This window comes from Camelus bactrianus, chromosome 7, assembly GCF_048773025.1.
Source record: "Camelus bactrianus isolate YW-2024 breed Bactrian camel chromosome 7, ASM4877302v1, whole genome shotgun sequence".
Classification (NCBI taxonomy): Eukaryota; Metazoa; Chordata; class Mammalia; order Artiodactyla; family Camelidae; genus Camelus; species Camelus bactrianus.
In genome coordinates this window covers 66149629-66176892 of record NC_133545.1, presented here as the reverse complement: position 1 = coordinate 66176892, position 27264 = coordinate 66149629, and the positions used below count along the sequence as shown (strand labels likewise).

At 32.8% G+C, this 27264-nt stretch overlaps 1 protein-coding gene across 8 annotated transcripts in view; it reads left to right on the top strand.

Moving 5' to 3' along the window:
- The window catches only part of RUNDC3B (RUN domain containing 3B), a 122348-nt gene that overhangs the window by 29346 nt on the left and 65738 nt on the right, over window positions 1–27264 (top strand). For 5 of the 8 annotated variants that reach the window (XM_074367529.1, XM_074367530.1, XM_074367525.1 and 2 more), the window contains exons 3-5: window positions 12594–12644; window positions 18371–18504; window positions 26839–26924. In XM_074367529.1, the coding sequence (XP_074223630.1) occupies window positions 12594–12644; window positions 18371–18504; window positions 26839–26924 (271 nt within the window). The remainder of the gene's footprint in view (window positions 1–12593; window positions 12645–18370; window positions 18505–26838; window positions 26925–27264) is intronic. The other 3 variants (XM_074367527.1, XM_074367531.1, XM_074367528.1) reach the window with 1 other exon arrangement.

Sequence of the window (27264 nt, the reverse complement as noted above, 5' to 3'; positions counted from 1 at the left end):
CTACATTGACTATATTAATATCAGATAGTGTAAGTTTTCGAACAAGGAAAATTGATGGGATTGATGGTGAACTTCTACATAATAAAAAAACAGTCAATTTGTCAAGAAAACATAACAAATCCTAAAATATGTGCAGCTAACAACAGAGCTTCAAAAAGCAAAAGCTGATAGAACTGACTAGAGAGTTAAAAACAGAAAAATCCACAGCTGTACTTGTAAACTTCAGCACTCTTATGGTAATCAGTAGGTCAAGTAGACAAAGTCAGTAAGGGTACAAAAGATCTGAACAGCATTATTAATTAACTGACTTAAAATTGACATTTATAAAATACCCCACCCGATAACAACAGATTCTATGTTCTTTTCAAGGGCAAATGGAACATTCAAGAAGATCTTATTCTGAACCATAACACAAACCTTAACAAATTTGAAAGAATTAAAATCATACAAAGTATGTTCTCTGACTCTAAATGAATTAAACTAGAAATTAAGAGCAGAAAAATATGAAAAATCACCAATATTTGGAAATTAAAAAACCTTGTAACCAACTCATGATTCAAAGAGGAAGTCTCAAGGAAAATAAGAAAGTCATTTTGAACTAAATGGAAAATAAAATGCATCATATCAAAGTGTATGGGGTGCAGTTAAAGAAGTGCTTAAAGGGATATTTAAGGCATTAAAAGCTTATATTAGGAAAGAAGAAAGGTTTAAAATCAATAAGCCAAGATTGCACCATAAGAAACTAAAAAAAGAAGAAAAAATTACACCCAAAGCAAGCAGAAAGAATAAATAATAAAGACAAAAGCAGAAATTGATAAAATTAAAGACATAAAACCACTTGAAAGGCAGGTTGTTTTAAAACATTAATAAAACTCATAAACCTCTAGTTAGACTGACCAAGAAAAAGTGAAAACACAAATTGCCAATATCAGGAATGAAAGAGGGCTTATCATTATAGACTCTGCTTTCAAAGAATAAGTAAATACTATGAATGACTCTTACCATAAATTTGACAAATTGGATGAAATAGAGCAGTTTCTTCAAAGACAAATCCTAACAAAACTTACGAAGAAATAGATAATTTGACTAGTCCTGTATCTGTGAAAGAGGTTAAGCAGTCAGAAACCTTTCAACAGGTGTAACTCCAGGCCTACATGGTTTCACTGTTGATTGTGACCAACTACTTAAGAAGGAAATAATAATAATAATCCCACTCAATCTTTTCCAGACTCTAGGAGAGGAGAGAATACTTCCCAAGTCACTTTATGAGGTCAGCATTAGCCTGATTCAAAACTAGACAAAGTATTACAAGAAAAGGAAAACTATATGCCCGTGCCCCTCATGGACATAGGTACTGGAATACTCTATAAAATATTAACAAGTCAAGTCCTGGGATGCAAGGATTTTCAGTATTTGAAAATCAATTCATGTATTTCATTTTATTTAGACTAAAAACTAAAAATCACAGAATCATCTCAATAGGTGTATGAAAAATCATTTGACAAGATTTAACTTTAATTCATGATAAAACATTTCTGCACACTAGGTGTTAGAAGAGAACTTCCTTAAAGAGTCTTAGTGCATTTGGATTACTCCAATAGAATACCATAGACTGGGTGGCTTAGAAACAAGAAAAATTTGCTTTTCACAGTTCTGGGTACTAGGGAATCCAAGATCAAGGCACTGGCCTGGTGAGGGCCCACTTTTTAAGTTCATAGACTGCCATCTCTTCACTGTTTTTCACTGTCTTCACATGGTGGAAGGAGTGAGGGATCTTTCTTGGTCTCTTTTATAAGGGCCCAAATCCCAGTCCTGAGAGCTTGTGATGTGATAACTTCTCTGAGACCCCACTTGTAAATGCAGTCACTTTAGGGATTAGGTTTCAGTATTGGGGGGGACACAAACATTCAGTCTGTAGCAGGCATCCACAGAGGCCTACAGCAGGGTTTCTCAACCTTGGTACAATTGACATTTTGGATAAGATAATTCCTCTAAAACTCAACATTGTTAAGATGTCAGTTCTCTCTGTATTGATCTATGGATTCAGTAGATTCTCAAAGTCTTAGCAGGCTTTTCTGTAGATATCAAGCTGATTCTATACATGGCTAGAACAAGTAACTAGAATAGGCAAAACAATTTCATAAAGGAAGAACAAAGCTGGACACTCACGACTTATTGTCAAGATAACAGTGATTAAAAGAGTACGTTATTGGTGAAAGTTTATATAGAGGGAGCAGTGGAATGGAATAGAGTCCAGAAATAGATGAACACAAATACGCTTGATTAGTTTTTGACAAAGATGAAAAGGCAATTCATTGGTAAAATGATAATCTTTTCAACAAACAATACTGAAGCAGTGGGATTATCATATGGCAAAAAAAGTGAACTTTGACTCATACCTCACACCACATACAAAAATTAATTCAAAGTGGATCATAGACTAAATGTAAAATGTGAAAGTATAAAAATCTTAAAAGTATAGAACATCTTTGTTATGTTCAATTAGGCAAACCGATTTCAGATATAACAATAGAAGCATAATCTATAAATACAAAAAAATCATGTTTAGACCTCATCAAAATTGAAAACTTTTGTTCTCCAGAAGACACCATTAAGAGACTATCTCCAGAAGATACCATTAAGAGACTATGACAAAGGATAGGCTGGGAGAAAATAGTTGCAAATCACATATTTGACAAAGGGCTTATATCCAAGTATATAAAAGTAAAGCCAAGAACTATAAAATAGTGATATTATGAAAACAACCAACCCATTTTAAAAATGGGCAAAAGATTTGAACAGACACTTCACCAGTGAAAATATACAAATGGCAAGGAATTATGAAATGATGCTCAATCAGTAGTCATTTGGGAAATGCAGTTAAAACCATAGTCAGGCACTACTACACCTGTACTGAGTTCTAGTGGGCCAGTGGGGAAATTGGAACTCTCCTGTGTTACTGGTGGGAATGCAGAATGGTTTCCCAGAATCTCACCTCTTTACTCAAGAGAAATGGAAACTTAGGTTTCCACAAAGACCTGTTTATAGCAGCTTTCTTCATAATCAGTAAACACTGGAAACAACCAAAAATCCTTCATGTGATGAATAGATCAACCAACTGTTATATATCCATGCAGTGGACGAACTCAGCAACAAAAGGGAAAAGTCCTGTTTTTGTGCACAACAAACTGTTTGAATACCAAATGCTAAGTGAAAGAAGTGAGACTCTAAAGGTTAGAGACTGTATGATTCCATTTATATGACAATCTAGAAAAAGCCAAACTGTAGTGTCAGAGAAGAGGATCAGCGGTTATCAGGGTTTGAGGTTGGGGGCATCACTTATATAGTGTCAGCATGAAGGAGTATTCTGGGTGGTGGAACTGTTATGTGTCTTATGGTCATAGTTACATGACTCCTTGCCATTTAAAAAAAAAATCACAGAACTATATACCAACAGTACATTTACTGTAAGTTAAAAATATATTTGTAACTCCTCTAAATTCTGTTGCTTCCCATTAAAACATTTTATAATGGGAAGGATCCCACTGTTTCATTACAAAACTTAAAATTCCCACTCCTTGATCCTCAGTTACTTTAAGAAGTTGGGTAGTTTTTCATAGAGCACAGTAGAAAGAAACGCCAAGGAAGGTTCCTTTACCATCGCTCCACATTTTTCTTGGCCAAATGTAACTCTTACTTTTCCTCTGCTTTGGAAATGAGTCATAGTGTGAGTTTGTTATTCTTTTTCTGGAGTAAATACCTTAAATTTGACATTGCACATGTGCCTTCCTGTTTTTTATTTTTTACCTTTCCCTTCTAATCTTTTCCACATATACACACAATAATCTCTTAATCCTATTCATTCTCTTATTTGCAGTCCCTCTACGCCCTGTGCTAGGGTGTGGAATACAAAGATTAATAAGGTGTACTTTCACAGGAAACTCAGTTTTGGAGGACAAAGGAGGATACATTAGTTAAGTAGTGACATACACTAGTGTCATTGAGTCATAATAGAAGTACTAATGAGCATGATGTAGTGTGAAAGAGTGAGTAATCCATTCTCCTTGATGGGTCAGGGAAGGCTTCACACTGGAAAGAGGCATTAAAAGTGTCTCATATAAAAATTTAAAATTTCAATTTTCAAAATGCCATATGTGACTTTGATTATAGGAGTGTGTAGTAGACCAGACAGTTAAAGAAATGTGAAATTTAGCAGTAAAGGAGTCAGAAGCAATCTTGTAACTTCAGCTGGGTGGTGTGGGGATGGGATACAGTTGTGAATTTTGTAAAGGTTATATGGAAAATAATTTGATTAAAATGAAAAAGCTTCTGAGTATCATACAGGACTAAAGCCTACCAATTGGTAATACACTACTAATTAAGGGGGAAAAATGACCAATTATAATGAGATAGTATGTCAAATTTTCTGTAAGTTAATCTGCTAATTATACTTCTTGACATTGGGATTGCTGACTCATATTCAATTTAAGATTTTGCCTTGATTCTGAACATTGTTTTCCAGTTATACTTACGTATGGAGAATCCTTTTTTGTTTTTAAATTGCTGTGCTCTAGCTTCATCAGTCTTTTCCTTTTTCTTGACTGTATGGGATACATTGCTGTCATAGTGCACCATCCCACTGGTTGTTCCCTCTGTATGGAAAACACTTCTAGATGTCTGAATGGTTAACTCTTCCATCTGTTTCAAACTGCTCATTGAGGCCCAAACCCTCCCAGCCTACTTTAAATTAGAACTCACCTCTCTCCTCCTTTCACCCCAAGCACTCCTGACCTCTTTTCCCTGTGCTGCTTTTTAGGTCTTAACTTCTAACATGTTACGTGATTTGCTTATTGTGGTTACTGGATATTGTCTTCCTTTACCTCTGCTAAAATATAAGCTTCATTAGGATGAAGCTCTTTGTCTGTTTTGTTCATTGATGTATCCCAAATTTCTAGAACAGTGTGTGGGATGTGGTAGTGAATATTTGTTTGAAAGTAGAACTCTGAGAAATTCCCATTTCTTAATCCCTAGAGTAATAATCTTGGGGTTTTTTTGTTTGTTTGTTTGTTTGCTTTTCTGTGTGTTTTTTTTTTTTAATAGAATCTGGATTCCGACTCTTAAGATGAGGTAGAATGCCTGTGACTTGACATTTTAGAATTTCTCCAATCCAGCTGAACTCTTATGATACCTAAGCATTGTTCAGGAACCCTGGCTTGAACCTCAAAGCTCTTCCTGATTTAAACGATAAATAGTTACCTCCCCATGAGGCCACCTTTTGAAGTGCAGTATAAACACTGTTAGAAACAATGGGTAAAGATAAACCTATCCATTTGGCTTTTGAATTTTCTTTGTTTGTTTTTGAAGGTTTTCCAACTTTTGATTCTTGGTTTGCACATAAAATGAGACTTGAATTGTTTCTGTAGTAACATATGAACACAACTCACCCAATAAAACCCACCTACTCAGGCCAAAAAACATGATATAATAGATAAGAAAGTGGCTCAGAAGGTTACCAAAGTTTGGCTTTTAGACAATGGACAAGGCCACTCCGAGAAACACCCTTTTAAGTTATGTACTTAGAAATTTAGGTAAGCTTCAGCAGATTTTATATCTCAGAAAAATCATAATATTCAAAAAATTCTTGAAGCATCTAGGGTTATATGTGGCATGGTAAATTTGGTTCAGCATCTTAAATTGTATAGAAAATAAAATGAACCTCTATATAATGTAGTAAATTTAAGATTCAGTGGTAAAGAAGCAACTATGTAGATTCTAAAAACAGAAAGTTTCAGTCTCTAAAGCAAGTATGGTGAGAAAGTTAACTGGAAAAATTTAAGTATCACTCAAATTTCCATATTCTTCATGTATCTTGTTTGATTAAAGTCATATTCCTATATTTTATTCAATGTTAAGCTTTACAGCCCTTATCATTTCTTACTTTTCTGATGCCTTTTGAAAAGCCTTTTTCTTCATTTTAAGATTTTATCCCATACTGGCCATGTAGACTACTTGACTTCGTTTGCATTTCTGTTACTGATCTATTTTTTTTTTAAAAAAAGGAAGGAAAAAATAAAATAATAAAGCTCTAGCATGATTCCTTAATTTAACCCCTTACTGTATATGTACTTTCATCTTCTTGAGCTAACAATCATTTTTTGCCTTTTCTTTTACCCCTCTCCTTGTAAAAATGACAAGAGGTTCACATATGAAGTTGTAGGAAGCATTAATAAAAACTTCCAGAAGTTCCAGCTATAATTACAACTGGCAGCCTTGTATATCTACCATGTATAGTGTGTGTAGATGTGCATATTAATATATGTGTATATTTATATTTTCTTTGTTATGGTCTGTATTTTGCCCTAACTGTAATATTCAATTTCGTTTTGCTTTTTAGCATTTTAAAACTTGAAATTAAATTCATATAACATAAAGTTCACTATTTTAACCATTTTAAACTGTACAGTTTATTGGATTTTGGTATATTCACAATGTTGTGCAGCATCACTACTGTCAGTTCCAGAGCATTTTCATTTACTTTCTTAAAAGAAACTGTATGTCCACTAAGCAGTCACTTCCTTTTGTCTCCTCCCCACCCCCCATTTCCTGGAAACCACAAATACACTTTTGGTCCTTATGGATTTACTTATTCTGGACATTTCATGTAAATGAAATCATAAAATATATGGTCTTGATGTTTGGCTTCTTTCGCTTAGAATAATGTTTTCAAGGCTCCTCCATGTTGTAGCATGTATCAGTACTTCATTCATTTTTATGGCTGAATAATATTCCATTATATGGATATAACACATTTTGTGTATCTGTTAATCATTTAATGGGCATCTGTATTTTTTTTTTATAATACTCTTGCACACTCAATATACTAAAGTATAGTGTAAATGTAACTTTTTTTTAACATTTTTTATTGATTTATAATCATTTTACAATGTTGTGTCAAATTCCAGTGTTCAGCACAATTTTTCAGTTATTCATGGACATATACACACTCATTGTCACATTTTTTTCTCTGTGAGTTATCATAACATTTTGTGTATATTTCCCTGTGCTATACAGTGTAGTCTATTCTACAATTTTGAAATCCCAGTCTATCCCTTCCCACCCTCCACCCCCCTGGTAACCACAAGTCTGTATTCTCTGTCTGTGAGTCTATTTCTGTCCTTTATTTATGCTTTGTTTTTGTTTGTTTGTTTGTTTTTGTTTTTGTTTTTTAGATTCCACATATGAGCGATCTCATATGGTATTTTTCTTTCTCTTTCTGGCTTACTTCACTTAGAATGACATTCTCCAGGAGCATCCATGTTGCTGCAAATGGCATTATGTTATCAGTTTTTATGGCTGAGTAGTATTCCAATGGGCATCTGTATTGTTTCCACTTTTTTCTCTTGTATATAATGCTGCTGTGAACATTCATGTACAAGTTTTTGTTTGAGCATATGTTTTCTATTCCTTTGTGTATATTTCCATGTCATTTTTAAACAGATGAATAATATTCCATTGTATGAATGAAGCACAATTAATTTGCTGTTTATTTTTTACCAGAGTTTCCCTTTCATAAACATGCTATTATATATCACTGAAAATTTATTTTCATATAGTTTTCTAATTTCTTTAAAATTATTTTCTACTAAAAATAATAGCTAAAAAGTTCTTAGAATTGTAATTACTGGAATTAAAGGGTATGTGCATTATTATATATGTACTATGTTATGTTTAATATGTTGTTGCTCTATTAGAAAAGTTGTACCAACAATAATGTATGTGGTTATTTTCCTCATATTCTCATTGTACTATTTTTAATATTAAAAAATTTTAATTTGATAAGGGAAAATATAATCTTTTTTGATTTTCTATTAATATGAAGTTCATAAAACATTTTGTTATTTTAATGTGTTTTTATTTGCAAATGAGATTGAATGTATGTTCACACTTATTAATCTTTTTTTCCTTATTTCCTGATATGATCTTTGCCTGTTTCTTTAGTGGGGTGAATTTTTTTAACTAGCCTAGAATAGAAAAGAAGTAATTATTTGCATCACAGTTACATTATTTACATCATAGTTATTTACATCCACAAAGACTGGAACTAGTCTTAAATAGCCCATTTTAATCAATGACCTCTTTTCTCCCTTGATACTGGTCTTCTTACATGAATACTAGTTTATTATTTCTTTTTATTCTTACTTTTCGTTTGAGAGTTTTTGTTTCAAAACATCTGAAATATTTTTCTTGTCTTAGTTTTATAATATTTTATATAATTTTGAATGTCTAAAATTCTTAAACACACAGTCCCACATACTTGGTTGTTTGTTTCTGTTTGAACCTATGTGATTGTCATAGTACTCTTAATTACTATGTTTGCTGTAGGCATTTTTAGGTGCAGAGCAAGAAATATACCTCAAGTATTTGTACTTATTAGGAGATATAGACAGAATAATCTTTATATTTTATAACCATACCAGAATTTTCAAGGAGTCATTTTAATTTCCAAATATTTTCTTACTCATAGAGGGAGAGATTTATTAATGGTTTTAAAGTTTGTTATCCTTGGAGACTTTTTCAGGTTTATTTTACATGAACTTCATTTTCAAAACCCCTTCAAATTAAAGGATTCCAAATTTAGGTTTGGCTTCTGAGAGGGAGTACCACATAGAAGAAAGTATTATGAGAAGACTTATTTTATTGATAAAATTGCCTAGGATACTTTTAGTGTTTTTTTTTTTAATATATGAGAGAGTTAAAAATTTTTATGATTCTACCGGCTAATCCAAATTCTTGGATTTGCCAGGAACTGATGGTCTCTGATGGTAGTTCATGTTTATGTTTGTTTTTCTGTGTTTGTAGTCCTTTGAGCTTCTGCTAGAAAAATAATGGGACATTTCCAGTTTTACCGTATGATTTTTGCAAATTAGCAGAGAGCAGCTTACTGTACTTGTAATGATCAAATTGTATTTTATTTACTTTCAGTATTGGAAAGTTGTTTTCTAGTTAAATTTTTTTGTTGCATGATTTCAGCAACAGTTTGATCACTTTAATACTCAAATATTGCTCATTGAAAGGAAGTAAATGTTTCTCATTTTCTAGAACAGGGAAATGATTGTACAATTTAATGGACTTTTGTTCATTTTGGAGAGTATCATAATTTCAGTTCCTACGTTTTTCTGATTTTCTAATTTCAGTGAGTTGCTCACTCATATAATCTAATATTTTTATTTTATTAAAATTCTACAGTTCTTTAAAGTCACTATGACTTTTCAAATGTAAAATATTTGCAAGTTTTTGGTGCTCAGTTTTTTAAAAAAATTGTTGAATCAATAAGCCACGTACTTTTGTTTCTAATATACCTACCATCTACCTATAAATGTCATTTTAAAGCAAACTTAAAAACTTTAAGATGTTATATATAATATTACACTTCAATTTTAGAAGCATTAAGAAATGAAAAATGGCCACGTAGAAGAGAAGATAATATTGTTTCATTGTTAGCTGAATTAACAGTGCATATTGCAGTTGTAAATATTGCTTCACTGAATATTTTTTCTCTTACATGTAAATACATGGATGAAGATTCAGAATTTCAAACAATAAAAACTTTTATTATCAAGGACAGAATAGGGTATATTCTATCTGGTATTGCCAGTTTAAAAAGAAAACTTGTGAAAATCCTGACTTACTATCTGATAACTTATAACCAGTTTTGTTATTTGCCTTATAAATGGCAGTCAGTTTGCAGATCGATCCATCTCAGGATCTTGTCTGGAATCTGTCTTGGATCACGTACAAAGTCGTTTACTTGTAGCTTTATTGCAAAAGTACGTATAGACACAGAAAAGAAAGTGAAAATTAGACTAAATACAGCAAAGGCAAAAAGTTCACCTTCTACGTAGCTGTTAACATTTATCAAATTTTATCAGTGATGATAATGTAACTCAGACATCAAAGAAATCAGAATAAATAGAAAGCTGAAGTTGGAACAAGGGCTAACATGAAAACTGGAGGACTACATATCATATTTATGGATTAGAATTATATTCAGTCTTATCACCAAGGCCAATTCATTTGTTTAAAGAAGTGGTCAATAATCTTTTCTGTATGAGGGCCAATTTCCACATTAATAGAAGGATTATAAAGTTGTATTTATTTTCAGTTACTTGTTTTTGAAAATTACATACTTTTGGGTCAGAAAATACTGTATCTTCAGTATGATTAAGCATTCTTTTATTGCATATCCATCTCTGAGTAGATCCTTCTTTTGGCTGAAATTTTAGAAACTAAATAACACCTAACATAATAGTGTATAACTATAATCGTACATTTGAATGAATTTTGTTTATGAACAAAACACTTTATTTGGTCTTGTCTCAACTGTATTGTCTTAATATTATATACTTTAAATATATAAATAGATTTTTTGTACTTTGTGTATAAATGTATCTATATCTTATATGTGATATTGCATGTATTTTATGTTATAAATATATTTAAATAAAATATATAATTAAATATTTAGTATCATATATTTTAAAACAAAAGGCTTTATTTCCATGGCAAATGAGAACATTCTACTAACAAGCACTCCTTGGGCCACTTTGAAATAATGTAAACTTTGTTATTCACTTATATGTATATTTTCGGCAGAAACTAAGCCAAGGATTTAAATTTTATATGAAAGATATTCTCCTCAGTCACACTGCATGTTTACTGCCCCATTATTTTTCCTGTTCCTGAGGCTGTCAGTGAGAACTCATTACCAGCCAGGAAAACCAACTGACTGATTCCTTTCCATCTGTTGGATCTTGCCTGTAGCCAAAAGAGGAGATCAGCATGAGGCTGCAGGGAGCAGAGAGAGGTGCTGGCGTCTGGGCAGGCTCTCTCCGGGCCTCTCCTTGCCCATCTACCAAGTGAGACTGGTGTTGAAATTTGACTATAGATAGTTTGGAATCTGGTGGATTGTCATTTGGTCTGGATGCTTCTGGTTACTTATAACTGACCTAAAGTGAGATATTAAATTATGATGAAAGCAATTAATGCCTACAAATAAGTAAAAATGTTGTATTTTTAAAAATTTTCACATAGTGTTTAACAGCCAGGATCAACGTCATATGCATAACCAGGGCATAAAGGCTAACATATTAACAACTTAAACCTAAACTATAAATTGAGTTTTATAGTAGATTCAGTAATTATTTCCCATTTTGTACCAGGGGTTGATTAAGCTGTGATATAAATCTGGACATGATATATCTTATTTGATACATTTTTTGAAATAAAATTACTCGAAGTACAACTTTCCTGGAAATTGTTTTTACTTTGGTAACTTTTTGATTATCTAAATGACTACAAATAAGTTATATAACTTTATTTTCAAGCCAGAGCTAGTAAATGTGGTTTAAACATTAAAAATTGGTATTCTTAATATTTGCAGTGAAAAGTATTGTGTTCTGATTTACATTTAATGCTGAGAGGTTTTCATTTTGTTTGTTCTAGTTGTAGAAAGAGCATTATGTTCTAATATGGGCTTCAGCTGGGATGTCTTTTGGTTATAGATTCTTTTGGATAATGTATTTCCAAATTTAATATTTGTTTAACATGACACAAATGGAGGTAGGAGGATAGAGAGTGAATAATAGAGATAAAGAAATGGCCAGTAGCACAACTGTATATATCTCCTTTCTTTCATTTTTCATACATTACTGACTGGCTAGTTTTTGTTTAGTTTCATGAAAGGTCTAAGTATTTGGAAAGGTGTGCGACCATGTCCTATTGGAGTTTTCAGTGTTTGCTTATGAAAGAAGAAAATTTGGGGGGAATATGACTTCAGAAATTTGGCTTGGGAGTCTTCCTGTATAATTATAATAGGAATTTCTAAACAATGTAGGCAAGAATTTATAGTACTTTTCCAGCTAGTGATTGTTAAACAATAATTGGAATCTGTAGAAAAAACAGTATTTTGCATAAAGTAGGCACTTAGTCAACATTAGTTAAACTGAAGAACATTTTGCTAGATATTTAAGTGCTGTTCTCATAATTCAGAAAAAAATATACAAGCTTTCTTAGACCAAAAAAAGAGAGAACTGCTCTTCAAAATGAATATAAATTTTAGCAAAGTTAACAATGAAAATGTGTATTTATTTTTAAAGTTAAAAACTTTCTGAGCCATGTAGTTCAATAAATGAGTAATTTTCCTAACCAATCTTATAAATTCTGAGGTGCAAAGCTAGCAAATTCAGTCAGGCATTTTGTTCATTTTGCATTATTTCAGTATTGATTTTTTATATTTAGATAAGAATGATGGAGGTGAAAGTAAACAGGGAACAACTGCTTCTCAGTTATGTCTATGACTTACAGACACCCTAGCCTCTCCAACAGAATAGGCTACAAGGGACCAGCTTGATTTACGTGCGGAGTAGAGCTCATATTCATCTGAATTAAGTTCATTTTACTTATTAGGTAAAAGTGGTTACTTCATCAAGATGATGTGTATCCATCTTATTTGGGCTATTCAGTTTGCTATTGTAAACTTGATGTCAGGTTTCTTAAATCTCTGTGTGTTGTTGTTGTTGTTTATTTCTTTAAAGAGATTTCCCAAAGTTGCAGATGGCTGGCTCATCTCCAAATACCTCTTCAAGGTACTCTATGCTGGTGCTGCCTCCCGCCACTGAGCTGCACGGGAGCATGGAATTGACTTACTGGGGAGGGCTGTATCAGTTAAGTGATCTTTTTTAGTACATTGCATGGGTTTTACAAAGCTTTCTGCTTTGTTTTTGTTAATCCAGAGGGCACAACTATGCTTATGCTAATTTTTAAATTAAAAGTTTTTTGTAAACCCACACAATATAATAATCAATTTAGTTTCCTTCTCCTATGTGACCCCCTTCCATATTTCTAGTAAGTTCGATAGTTTTAAGCACAATTTTATTTATCAAGCATATCTGTGTTATTTATATTTTATTATAACTGTTAATAATATAAGATTTATTGGTTGTTTTCTCGATTTTGTAAGTGCTTTGTAGTAATATTTTTCTTACATGCAAACTGGGTCTCAAGATAGCTGTGTGAATTGGCCAAAGTCATTTGGCAAAACATACATGGGAGCTGTCAACAGTAATTGTGTGACCATTCTTGAACCACTGATAGGAATATATTGCTTAGCATGTCTTTATTTAAAACTATTTATTGAGTTCCTACTGTATGCAAAACACTGCTAGACCTCTGTACTATTGACCTGGCCTTTTATTATATTTTTCACTTAGAAAAGAAATAGTCATTTTTAAAGATCACTTACAAAAAGAAAGGATGGAAAATAGAAAAACGAATGTCTTCTCATTTCCTCCATCCTGATTTGCACAAACAATAACTTTGAACAGTTTCTTTTGTTTTATGTTCCCTATGTATAACCTTAATCACTACTGAAACATATTATGCTTGATTTCTTCAGGGCTACACATTTACCTGTAGCTCTCTGTGTGGACTTCAGCCTTCAGTACTCCAATCCAGTCTACTAGTATTCTAAGCCTCATATTAAAAATGCTAGTGGAAGAACACAACAGAACCTTATACTCTACTTGGAAAGATAGTAAAATTATTGGGATAAAAAAGCCTATTGAGTCAAATTCAGTTTTCAGAGTTTTGGGTGAACCTGGTTATCTTTCTTTTTTTTTTTTTTTCTTGGAAGGTTAAGAATTGGCTCATTTTTATGGTATAGATACATACTTAAGATGTTTTTTATAAATTCCTTATCAGTGAACAGGACATGAATTATCAGTAACAAAGGATGATAATTATGTTTTATAGATTATGACTGTAATTAGTTGGCTAAATTATTTACTTGAGGCATCCTGTAACATATAGAGCTACCAATATAAGTACAATTGAGTATCTTATCTAGACTCAGACTTCTCTAGATTCAGCTTGAAATGTAATTAAATTTATTATTTAAAGTGTTTAAATTTCTTTTCTTTTTTTAAGAACATTAACATGAGGTTTTATTTAGAAAATTGATCAAGGTCATAATTTTACTTTCAAAGCCAAGTGATCTAATAAATATGAACTTCAACTATAGTAGTGCTTTCTTTAAAGGAAAAGATTCTGACCTTGCAGAAATGGTAATTTTCTCCAGTCGAAAATGTTAAACTGATTTTCATAATTAGCAGTAAGAAATTTAGAATTGCTGCTACAGAATTTAATGTGAAAGGTTAAACATCTAAAAATTAATATATTGGAAACGGTAAATCTACAAATAACCAATTTCCTTTAAGTATGTGAAACTGCAGTGATATTACAGTGACTTACTAGTTTGATGGGTCTTTCTTTTATTGCTTATCTAGATGAATAGCAGCTCCAAGGTAATAGTCTTTGATGTCGTCATCTAGGTGATAGATTATAACACTAACAGAACTTTAGCTTATGATACCTGTCCTTCATTGGCTCTTTACATAGCTAAGCACTAATACCAGTGGTGGAGAAAGGAAGTCACTTAACAGATTCATTTGTATTTTATATTATCAAAAGATATGTCATTAGCCACTACTAAATAGAGAACCACTTTGGAAATTTTAGTTCTTGTTTTTAGAAGGTCTCATTCTGGCCATAAAGATAAAAGCAAAACACAACATAATGCATGATTTGAATAGGTGTCTAATTTAAATAACATAGAAGAGCAATTTTAGAGTAACATTGGACCTTAGAAGTCACAGGCCATTTTTAGTGCTGAAATTGAGGCAGTTCAGTGGGAAAGACATCACATAGCTGGTTAGTAGCAGATCACCTGTTAGTCTAGCAAACGTTCACCACTTCTGTGCCTAAAATGAATTAGAGTTAGATTGATAGGTTGGGAATAAGTTTTGAAAAGCTTCTTTAACTTTGTCATTGGTAAAAAGTCGACTTCTAAGAACACATAATTGAAAGCATTTTATACACCTATACTTGTCAGCAACTTTAAAAAGAGAATTCTGTTAGTGACAGCATGTTTCTTCTCTGAAATAAAATTTCTTCAAAATATAGGCTAGTCAATTTCTTGCTATGTGATTTGCTTTTGTGATTATTTTCAAAGGAAATGAGAATATCTTTGGAGTGTATTCAATAATTAAAGGCATGATCCGCTTGTAGCTTTGTATTTTAATTTTCCTGTGGAACACTGGTTACAGACTAATTTCCCAAGTACATCTTTTACTAGCAGTTAATCTGTATTTAAGTAAAAGTGATGTTCAAGTAATAATATCTCAAATAACCAATTGAATAGGTCTATTATTTTTAATTAAATTCAGTCCTTTTCATAGATGCAGAAATCATTTAATTATTTAAATAAAATCCCAGGATTCACAGACAATGTACTTGTGAGTTTGTTTGGAGGTTCTAACAAGTGAATCCACCTTCTCTTAATCAAAGCAGATCCTTCTGAACGTGAAAAATTCAGTGTCTTGATTTAAGCGCTTCACTTTGGAAGTGATGCTCGTAGAAGGGGAAGGAGGGCAGGATCCAGGCAGCCATCCTCACATCTTGTTTGTTGAGTAGATAGAAGTGTTGTGAAGACACTACTGGTATATTTAAGGCTCTGTAAGTCATGGAATATGTCATTCTGTTAATTGTTTATTTTCTCGGTTTGTAATCTAGGAAATCTTGTCATTAACTTTTGGGTAGCATATCCCACACATAGCAGGAGTCCTAAGGATGTAGCGCCCATTCCTTTCCTGTTTAACCTAAGCCTACATTTTTAGTTTTTCTGTATCTTTGTTTCCTCTCTTGCAAAGTGGGACTTTGTTATGTTCTTTTGGTTTCCTATAGCTCTGACTTAAAACTTCTCATAAATTATTTTCCTCAGCCGTGTCAAACTCATGAGAAGGTTTAAAATAAAGTTACCAGAGAAACCTTGTGATTCTCCCTTTGAGACACTGGCAGTGGCTGATACTCCATTTCCTGAGAAAAGGGCAGCAGCTATCCCCATTTTTAAATTACAGAATGATCCCAATTAATAGAAGCCAAGGAAAATGAGTCACAACTAGATTTTAGGGAGGTAAATGTAGAATCGTTGATGTGGGAAAAGGTTGGATTAGGGAGTAAATTTTAAAAACCTTTCTAGATTCTAAGCAAGTGATGGGGAAAACTTTGCATCTTATTCCCACTTTGTTTGTAATGCAGGAGGAGCTTGGGTACCTTAACTATTTGTATGATAATAGTAATAAGACTAGTAATAATTGTTCACATCTGTACTGGTTTTATACAATTGCTGCACATACATTATCTAATCCTCACAACAGTGTTATCATGTAGATACTACCATTATTGTCAGTTTATGGAAGAAATTTGGACTGATAGAGTGGACTCAAGTCATTGGCTCAATATTGCATATGTAGAAGGTGATCTAATTCTGGGCCACCTGGCTCAAAAGCCCATATTCTTAACACTAGGCATCCTGTCTCCTCTCCAAATGGCTAACAAATTGATGACATGAAAATTGCCCTAAAGACAGACCATACTGAGAACTTGTTCTAGGAACTTTTTTTTAACTAAAAAGAGAGGGGACAAAGGAAAATGATAGGGAGAGATTGAGAGAAAGAAGGAAGATTATAAATATTCTTGTAGATTTCTATTTGTTGTTGGTAAGATTTGGTCTTTAAAGAGACATATGAGTTACATAGATGTTTGAGTAAGGATTTGTAGATGTTTCTGTATTTTTAGTTATACATAGATGAAGGTAATATACTTGTCCAAATATTTGATCATTGTAATCTAGCATGTAGACATCTTGACACCAGCTTGTCATTGAGCTGTTACTGTAAAAAGATACTAATTAGATTTTTAAAATTCAAAATTTTATGTGCATTCTAATTAAGATCTATTTTATGCTGATTAACTGGTCCATTTGTTTAATAAATATTTATTAAATGCCTACTGTGAGCCAAGTATTGTGTCAAGTGCTGGAGAAAGTGTTAAAGACAAATAAGACACAGTCCCTGCCTTAGTGATCTTACCGTCTAATGTGTGAGACAGTCAAGCTAACAGATAATTATAAGGGTAAGTAAGCATAGGGTGCTATGCCAGCACACAGGGAGGGATTGACTCACTGTAGAGGTGACATGTGGCTTATAAGAAGAGGAGGCCTTTGAAATGGCTGCATGATGAAATAGGGGTTACCTCTCATGATATGTGAGCTTTCTATCAGCTGATTAATCAGAAGTATATTACTAGAAATACCAGGGGGATCTTTTAAAAAATACTAATGTCTAAGCCCGCCCCCAAAGATTCGGATTTTTCAGTTCGGTGGAGCCCAGACATGAGTATTTTTTAAAAGAAGCCCAGTTATTCTTACAGGCTGCTGTTGTTGGAAACTACTCAAATGTCATTTCAGACATTGCTCCTGATACAGTGTGTGTGAACAAGAGCACTTTAACATTTTTTGATGTTGCTTAGAGAGAACCTATTACTGGGGAAAGGAAGATTTGAGACAAATATTAATTGAAAATAAAGAAGCAGAGATTTTAAAATATCAAAGCTAATCTCTCCACATTAAGATTAAACAGCTTCCCTAGGAAAGAATTATCATTCCAGACATCTGAAGAAAGTATTGAGATGTTTCTCATATCCTGTTTAAAAGTACTCAAGAGTACAAAGTTGTTCCCATGGATCTACTACTAAAAGTTCTACATTAAACTATTACTTCTAATATAGGATACACACAAAAGAACATTTGTTCACGAACAGCCCCATAATTACCCAAATCCGGAAGATTAGAATGGTGAATGCCTGGAGGACTTTTCGTGGGTTGGTGACAAGAGCAGAACAGATGAGTGACATGCATCTGAAGGTTAGGGTGGAATGGTAGTGAGTTAGTGGGAATGATTAGTGAGTGTAGGGTTCTCGTTGATTATATGTACTTGAGAGCAGACATTGTTTCATTTCTCTAAAGTACCCCTGTGAAGAGGAGAAAAAGTGTGTTTTAACTTTTTTCCTGTTTTTCCAAGAACAGAAAGCTTTAGAATGCAACTGGTAACATTTAAATTAATGCTTAACTGGAACCAAAAGGGGGGATATCTGTGTGCTATCTGAAAGATCACGTTAGAATAGTAGGATACTAAACCACAAGGGAGTTTTTAGTGTGTAGACCCTTTTTGCTTCTTTTAGTTTTATTTTATTGTTGAGAAAGCTATGATCCAGATCCATTAAATAAACTGTGCAAAGTAACACAACTATGTAAAGGTCGACCGGGACCAGACTTAAAGCTTTTGGACAGTGAGATCAGTGCCCTTTCCACTATCACATACTCTACTGCCTTTTATTTTTCAGGGTTTATTGTTCTTGGGTTTTGCATTTCTAGTCTAGTTTTCTTTTATTTTGTATTAAAATTTGTCTCCTGAAGGTCAAGTAACCTGGTTTGGTTATGAAAGTCCTCGTAGCTTCTGGGACTATATCAGAGTGGCTTGCCGGAAAGTTTCACAGAATTGTATCTGCAGCATTGAAAATATGGAAAATGTCAGTTCTTCTAGAGCTAAGGTAAGACATAAATAATAATGTGCAATGTGTATAATCTAATCCTAAGCAGTTTTTGACCCAAATAGAAAAATTTGAACTCTTTGCTATATAAAATACTCATTTTCTTTTCTTTGTTGGAATTAAGCACATGACCAAATTTAACATCTTTCAGGGGCTTGTTTCATTATTTTTTAGTTGCGTGTAGTTGTTTTAGAATGCTCTTGAATCTTCACTGTTGCCTTATAAATAGCAGAAAAGTATGAAGCCAGTCACTATGAATTTCTTTTTTGAGAAGCACAGTAAAATATTCAGTAGTCTATGAAGTTTCTACATTTTTGAATTACCTAAATTAGTGGCTCTTAGTGTTCTGCCCTCGGGGTCCGTAATGTCAAAATTATTTTCGCAGAACACTAAAATATTATTTGCCTTTTGCACAGGGTTAATATTTGTACTGTTGATGCAGAAGCAACGGAAGGTAAGATTGCTGGTGACTGAGCATGAATTAAAGCAGTGGCATCAAACTATACTAGTAGTCATTGAGTTTTTCCTCACATGCACTCAGTCTTAAAAAAAAAAAAAAAAGCCAGTGTCACTTAAGAATGTCCATGATGGTGAAATAAACATTATTAATTTAATTAAATCTCAACCTTCAAGTACCTGTCTTTTTAATATCCAAAATGGGAGCTATGTATAAAGCATTTCTGCAGCATATTGAAATAGGATGGTTTTCTCAAGGAAAAGTACTCATGCGGTAGTTTGAATTGTTAGCTGGACTAAACACTTTATTCATGTAATACTATTTTGAAAGAAGAATATTCAAACTACAGCTTTTTAGACTTACGCATTTGGTAAGCATTTCTTAAATAAAAATAAATGAAGTAAGCCTGTTCCTTCAAGGAAAACAGCTTGACAGTATTTGTTGCCAATGGTAAAATGAAAGCTTTCAGGTAAAAATGATAATTTTGGAAAACTTGTAGTATATTCACTATCTTAAGCTTGATAGCTTTCTAGTACTTAAAGACTTTTCTGATAACATTAATGTTGATATTAACAAAAATGTATTTATATTGTCTAATGGAATGTTAGATTTGCTTCAAACAGAACAACACGTTGTAACAAAGAGAATGGAGAAGCAGATATCCAGTTATCTTTTATTAAGCCATACATTGAAGAGATTTGAAAAAATATAAAAGATATGTTTCTCATTAATATTTTTGTTTTGGAAAAGATAGTTATTTTTTTCGTTAAAATATGGTTTTTAATGGTAGCATATAATGGTTCATTTTTTTTTCCTTTCCAGTTTTGACTTGTAACACAGTAAAGGGTCCTCAAAATTTTTAAGATTGTTAAGGTCTGAGCTGGTGATGTAAGCTATATCAGCTTTAATATATAATTTTATTTATTTTTTTTTACTGGTTTGTCATCGTAACTTTCCTTACTGCTTTTGATACAGAAGAGTTAAAGAATGAAATGTAAGTGGAAAATAAAGATTGAAAATACTAGATATGTACAGTTTTAAGATCAAGACCTGATTCAATTCTGTTCATTATTTGACAATTATAAGCTTATAAATCACGTCTGTATAATAAAAAAAATAACAATCATCTTTCAAAAGTGTAGTTTCTAAGTTTATTTTTCCTATATCCATTTTTATTTAGGAATTTTTTCTGTTGGAAAATTTTTGACTAGCAAAATTGACAGATATTGAAATTAAATATTTTATAAAACATAGACCAAATACTTATTTTTTTCTTTTTAGTTTATATACAGTCTTTAAGGTTACACTCCATTTATAGTTATTACAAAATTACTGGCTATATTCCCTGTGTTGTACGGTACATCCTTGTAGTCTGTCTTATACTCACTAGTTTGTACGTCCCACTCCCCCACCCTTGTGTTGCCTCTCACACTGGTAATCACTAATTTGTTCCCCATATCTGTGAGTCTGCTTTTTTTGTTTTATTCACTAGATTGCTATATTTTTTAGATTCCACATAAAAGTGATACCATACAAATATCTTAACTTTAAAAAACAGGGTTTGTAATATTTAAATTTAGTGACATAGTTAGAAATTTAAACATTTAAAAATTCATAGCTATAGAAGTGTATTTTTGGATAAAGTTGATAGTTCAGATTTTGTTACCTTTTGCAGACTGAAGCTGTAGAATTCACTTTGCACAACTGCTGCTCCCTCCTTCACTACTTCTTGCCAATCTCCAACCAAGGGGTTGTCTTAGCACAGTTAGTTCTCTGCTTCAGGATCTTCTAACTCTTTTAGATTAATCAGTTTTCTGCTCAGCCTTACACATTTTTTAAGCTTACACATTGTTAAGCCAATAAATGCCTTCATTTTTAAGTCAATTATACATTTTTAAATTGACTTACACATTTTAAAGCCAGTAAATGTCTTCATTTTTAGGTCAATTAAACCTCGATTTTTTTATTAAATTTTTTCTCATAGATATTTGTCTTATTTTTCATTGTATATTAACAGACTTCTTTTTAGTCACAACTGTTGTCTTAGTAGCCCTTTGACCTCCCTTTTCTTGAACTATTGAGTTCATTTATTTACTTTCTAATTGTCTCATTGACTACAGGTTTTTAAAATGTGCAATTTGAATCCTTTTTTGTATCCTAGTTGAATTTGTATCTCAGTTTCTATAGGTTAAGATTAAAAGACTAGCTGTAATTTGAATGAATCAAGTCTATGAAAATAGAAAGTACCCTGATAGTACATAAACTTTATTTTCTTATCTTCACATTAAAAGTAGAGATTTTAACATGACAAGTGTATTGTAAATCCCTTCAATATAGGAGAGAATGTATTTATAGAATTAGTATATCCCAAAATACAGAAGGTAATTAAGAAGTTAACAAACGTTAGAAATGCAGCATTTTGACCTGGGTGGACCAAAGAAACCCGAATTCCAGCAGACCAGCTCTCTTAATAAGACACTTGGGACCAGGCTCTGCACAGCAAGATGCTGCCCAGCAGAGAGAATTAATATTTACTCTATATAAAAACTGGTGTTGAGTATCAAAACATCACAGAACAATCATGTTCCAAATCCTGTATTTATGTCTTTGTTCTGATAGGTCTCGAACAGATTCCATTTAGTGGGGAGAGATCTATTACTTGCCTGGCTAAGTGGGGAAAAGTCTACAGGCAAAGATTACCCCTGACTTTAAGTAGTTTGCTCTGCGCTGCAATGAATAATCTACTCAGTGAATCACACCTGCCAAGTGTCAGGATTGAAGGATTAAGCAAATATTTTAGGTGGCAGGTTGAGTGACTGTTCACATTTAAAGCACTCTCATTTACTTTTGATACTTGTGATAATGTGTCAGAACCAAAGCACCAAACTTACCTGCTAAACAATGTACAACTCTGTACACTTAGGACCAAAATAGTTAGATCTTCACTTTTGAATTCTATATAAGAAGCCAGATTCACTCTAATTACAGTTTTAGGGTTATGTGAACCACATTTTAAACAGTAGAGTATAGGACACACTATGGAGCAGTGACTGATTCAGTACAGAAACATTCTTTAACTTTAGTTGGTTTGATTGGATCAGAAATGTCTGTGTCCTTGTATCACTGTACAACTTAGATTCACATTGTGGAAACTTGCCGCCATGAGAGGTGTAATACTTGGTCACTGTAAGCTAAGATCTGTGACATGCAGACCACTCCCTTTCTTTGCTTAGTTTGTGACTAGTTGTGCTTATTTTCCAGGGCCTATACGTAGCCTGTCAATGGAATAGAATATTTGTATTGAAGATCATGTCTATAATGTTTCCATCTCAGGTGTATTTTCAGCTCTTCTTTCTACAATATGCAGGGATTTGGTGACATTGGATTTCTATGTGTCAACTTATTTAGGTTTCAGACTAGAATTAGTACTCTTAGAAAAGTAACTTCATCTCAACAGATTACTTCACTGCTTCTGAATTATAAACATAATGTATGATGTCTGACAGAAACTCTACTAATTGCATTCTTAGTTACTACTGTTACTCATTTTGCAGATACTTCCACTGGTTTTTCTTGGTAGTCCAACTGATTTCAAGTTCAAGAAATCCTTTTTCCCCTTTAGTTTTGTTTGTTGGTTTTTGGCCTCAAAGTATGAGCTCTACACTCTTCCTGAGTTCTTCCTTTCTTCCTGCATATTTTGTGTGGGTTTTTTTTCCCCCTTTTTCTTTGTTTTTAAGAATGTTTTTGTTTTTTAAGTTTTTGCTTTGGGCAAGGTTAGGTTTTGCTAGTTTGTGGTTGTTTTCTCTGTATGTTCTTTCTATTTAATATGGATTTAACATATGAGACCAATTTCTGAATATACTAGTCACATCACCCATTCATATATCCATGTGTCCTTCCACCTGAATTTTTATGGAGCACCTATACCACATCAGAACTGTGAATGTAGTCCTTAGTACATTCTGATGACATATATCCCTAATCCTTTCTAGTGTTTCCTGATCTCATTTTGTTTACTTTTACCCTTGTTCAGAAGCTGGCCTTGTCAGTGCTTTGTCCCAGAGGCTGGTTAGCCAAGTTTTCTACTGAAAGAGGCAGAGACGGTGTTAATCACAGATACACCGGAGTTACTGAATACTAGAACTTTACATAAGATACCATATTGCAAAGAGGCCATAAATTTTCTGTGTTCATTTTCTATTACTGACTCACAATTCCACCCACCTCCTCTTTTAACCACTGCTTGGCTTTTCCTATCCCTAGTTCTTTATTGTGGTGGCCCCAAAACTGGAAGTTGAACAAATTGGAGAGGACCTGTGAACACTCCAGGCTTTCATTTGATACCCCAGAAAGCCAATACCTTGGGAGTGAGGGAAATTTAGATGAAGACCAGCCCCCCAAAGATCTAAAAGTGGTGTCCTTAAATGGTGCAGGGTGGTTTTCAAGTACACTATCTGTCTATCAGAAGAAAAATAAATCTACTCTAGAGAAAGGTAGCATTAGAGCTGCCACATATTTTCCTCCACAGTGTCCATTATTTAATCAGAAATCACCAGGCATATCAGGAAACAAGATTAAATGACCAAAAGTAAGAAATAAAGAAGACAATTGAAACTGACCTGTGTGAGATACAGGTAGTGGGCTTTTGAGTAATTATAATAGGTTCATTAAAATACTAATAAAGATTAATAATACTAGAGAACTAGAGCATATAAGAAAATCAAAATAGGAAACTATGGAATATTCATTCTTATAGAACTTATACAAAAATCCATCATTTGCTAGGTTGTAATTCACCTCAGTGAATTTCAAAGGATTGAAATTGTATAAAGTATATTCTTTAACCATAGTAGAGTTAAGTTAGAATCAGTAACAAAAAGATAACTAGCTTGTTGAGTTGAATTTGAGGAGGGCTTCTATTCTTTTAAGTTTTTTTTTTTTATTGAAGTATAGTCAGTTTACAAATGTTGTGTCAATTTCTGGTGTACAGCATAATGTTTCAGTCATACATATACATACATGTATTTTTCATATTTTTCATTATGGGTTGCTACAAGATGCTGAATATAGTTCCCTGTGTTAAACAGAAGAAACTCATTGTTTACCTGTTTTATATATGGTAGTTAGTATGAGAAGGACTTCTAAATAACTCATGGATGGAAGAAGAAATTACAAATTAAATTGAAAAACCTTAAAAGTAATGATAATGAAAATATAACATATAAACTTGTGCTTAGAGGAAAATAGATATGCTTAAATAGGCTTTTATTTAAAAAAAAAGAATAAAGGCTGAAAATTCAGTGATCAAAGCTTTTGTCTCAAGAAGCTTTAAAAAGAGTAATAAACCCAAAGTAGAAGGAAAAAAATAATGAGCAAAAATTCAATTAAACTGAAACAAATGTACACTAGAAGAAAATCAACAAAACCAAAAGTTGGCATTTTTAAAAAGATTAATACAACTAATAAGCTTCTAGCAAATCTATTCATGAAGGGAAAAAAAAAGATTATGATTTACCAGTATCAGGAATGAAGAAGATGCAAGCCCCGTAGATCCTACAGACATTAAAAAATCCTAAAAGAGGATATTATGAATAACTTCACGCCTGTAAACTAAAAATAAGTGAAAGGGGAAAATTCTTTGAAAAATATTACTTACAAAATTAACACAAAATGGAAGAAAATACCAGAGTATTCTGATATCTACTAAAGAATTGAATCTGTAGGTAAAAATCTTCCCTTTACAGCCCACTTTTAAATTCAGTTACCTTTTTCTTATTGGATTTGTAAGACTTCTTTGTATTTTACGAATAAGAGTCTTTTTTCAGATACATATAATGCAAATATCTGTCCGCTCTGTGATTTGTCTTTTTACCCTCTTCAATGATTACAGTTTATCCCCTGAAATAGGGAAAGTACAGTGTATGTGTATTAATTTAATTAGGTCGGTCGGTTTGGTGGTGAGATGAGTTTCGTGTCTTCCTGTTGAGTCTATTGTTTGTTTCCTCATAAAGTAAGGATAGTATTGTGTATTGTAACCTAACACACACAATTCTTGAGAGGATTAAATATCTTAATGTATCCAAAGCTCTTAAAACAGAGCCAAGCACGTATTAATTATATTCTTAAAAAGTGTTGACCAACTTCAATAATTTTTTTTCAAAAACCTTTAATGGCAAACAAACAAATATTTGTGTCTCTAAAACAACAACCTTCAGTGGTTCATCACTGTCTAACTGATAAAGTCTTAAACCTAATTTTGAGCTTTTCCCACCTTACAGCCCCAGCAACCTTTATAAGTCTGTTTATCTTGTCTCTTTTGTTGAAAAAAAAAAAAAAAAAGAAACTGTTAAAATCAGCACCATTTATTATGATAATGTAACAGAGAACTCTACAAACATCCAGGGACAGGAAACTCGGTGCAGCCTAGTTTTGTATGGATTGAAATTAATAAATCAGGAAGCAGGACTTTCCCCCTGCATTTCTTATCTAACAATAGCACATTTCTCTGGAGAGCAGCTTTCCCTGCTTCTGTTTTAAAATGTAGCCTTTTGGTTCGAGCCACTATTATTAGTCTCTGGGTCTTTTAGATGTAACTTTAAGGAACTTGAGACTGCTGGCTGGTTTTTGCCTCTTCCTTCCTCTTTTCCAATCAGCTGCGCCTAATTGTAGGTTTCCCTAGGCTTATTCAGCAGGAACAATGGGCTGAGTACTGGGCAAGCTAAAGAGATGTTGAGGTTGGTGAGCAAATTGACTGGCATATTAACCACACCTGTATCATTCCTTTATTTCCCACCAATGCTGCTGCTTCTAGCCTGCCAGGTTTTACCACTGTCTGGATTAACTCGTTTTTGATCCTCCCTGTCCCACAGTTTGGTGAATTAACTAGACTTTTGGCAATTTCTACAACTGTAGACTCTTCAGTCCATCCTTTCCCCCATACTGGTAGTTGACCATCATATATATTGAATAGTGCACCTTAGTTCTCAACTGCCAGTTGCAGTGCTTTGATTTTCTGTATAGTCAATCTTCATCGATTTTTTTTAGATTTATGAAAGGGTTGAGTGAAAATGGAAGTCATTGAAATACAAAATTCTTACTGCAAATGTAATCTTTTATATTCTTTCATTCTAAACAAAGAGTCCAGAAGAAATGCTTTGGATTATAAAAAAAAAATGTAACTGGCTAGTCCTGACTATTGAATGATGTTATCCCTTTTCAAAAGTAAAATTAAATTATTCATATTTAGTCAGAATTGTATGTTCTGTTATTTTGTTCTAGAGTATGCTTCTGGGGTATTTTTGTTGTGGATTTTTTTTTCCTGGTTTAAGTTTTTGGAATGCTCTGGGGGCACCAGGTTTTGTACCTCATGATTTGGATGCGTGATAAGTAATGAAATTTGGTTCATTATTAGTTGTCTAAAACCTCCCTCTGGAAGGACTTGTAAACAAGTGGTGTGAAAGTGATTATTTTTATTAATGAGAATGGACTCTTTTCCTCATGTTTTATATGGAGACTCATTTTAATTAGCATATTGGTGGGCATTGAAGTAGAGAGATGTCTTATGATTACATTATGCAATTCAAAAGAAGTCTGTAACTCAGGTTAACTCAATATTAATGGTTCTTTCCCTTCAGACATTAGACAGTTAATCTGACATGCTGTACCCTACACCTTCAGAGAAACAAAGTATATATTATATACTGTATATAATTATAATTTACTTCATTTTATCTAAATATTCTTAGTCTTTATCAAATGTATATTTTGAGTGAGTTACTCTTTACATATTAAAATGCTTATATTTTTGATGATGCAGTGGACAAAATATCTTTCAACTTCTAATTTTTTTTTCATATTTGATTCTTTCTTCTTTTTAGGGCAGAGCCTGGATCAGAGTAGCACTCATGGAAAAACATTTATCTGAATACATCTCTACAGCTCTGAGAGACTTCAAAACAACCAGGTTTAAAAGTCCTTTTAATTTTCAAATATATATTTAAAAGATTCACCTGAAGACTTAGAAATAAAAATAGAATGAAGACTCATTTGTTTCTAAAGTCTTCCTCTATTTTATTTCTTCCTTTTTGTACTTCTCAGATAAATCTACTATACTATCTTCTCAGGAAAATGCAATTTGTCAACTAAACACACCTCTACCTTGGCTTATCTTTTCAGGCTCCACATTATGCCTAGAATATCTTTTTTTCTGAATAATTTCTGATTCTTACTTTTTCAACACTTGAAGTTTCATTCTCTACACAGACTTTCCTAACCGATCTGAAGAAAAATCTAACTATGAAATT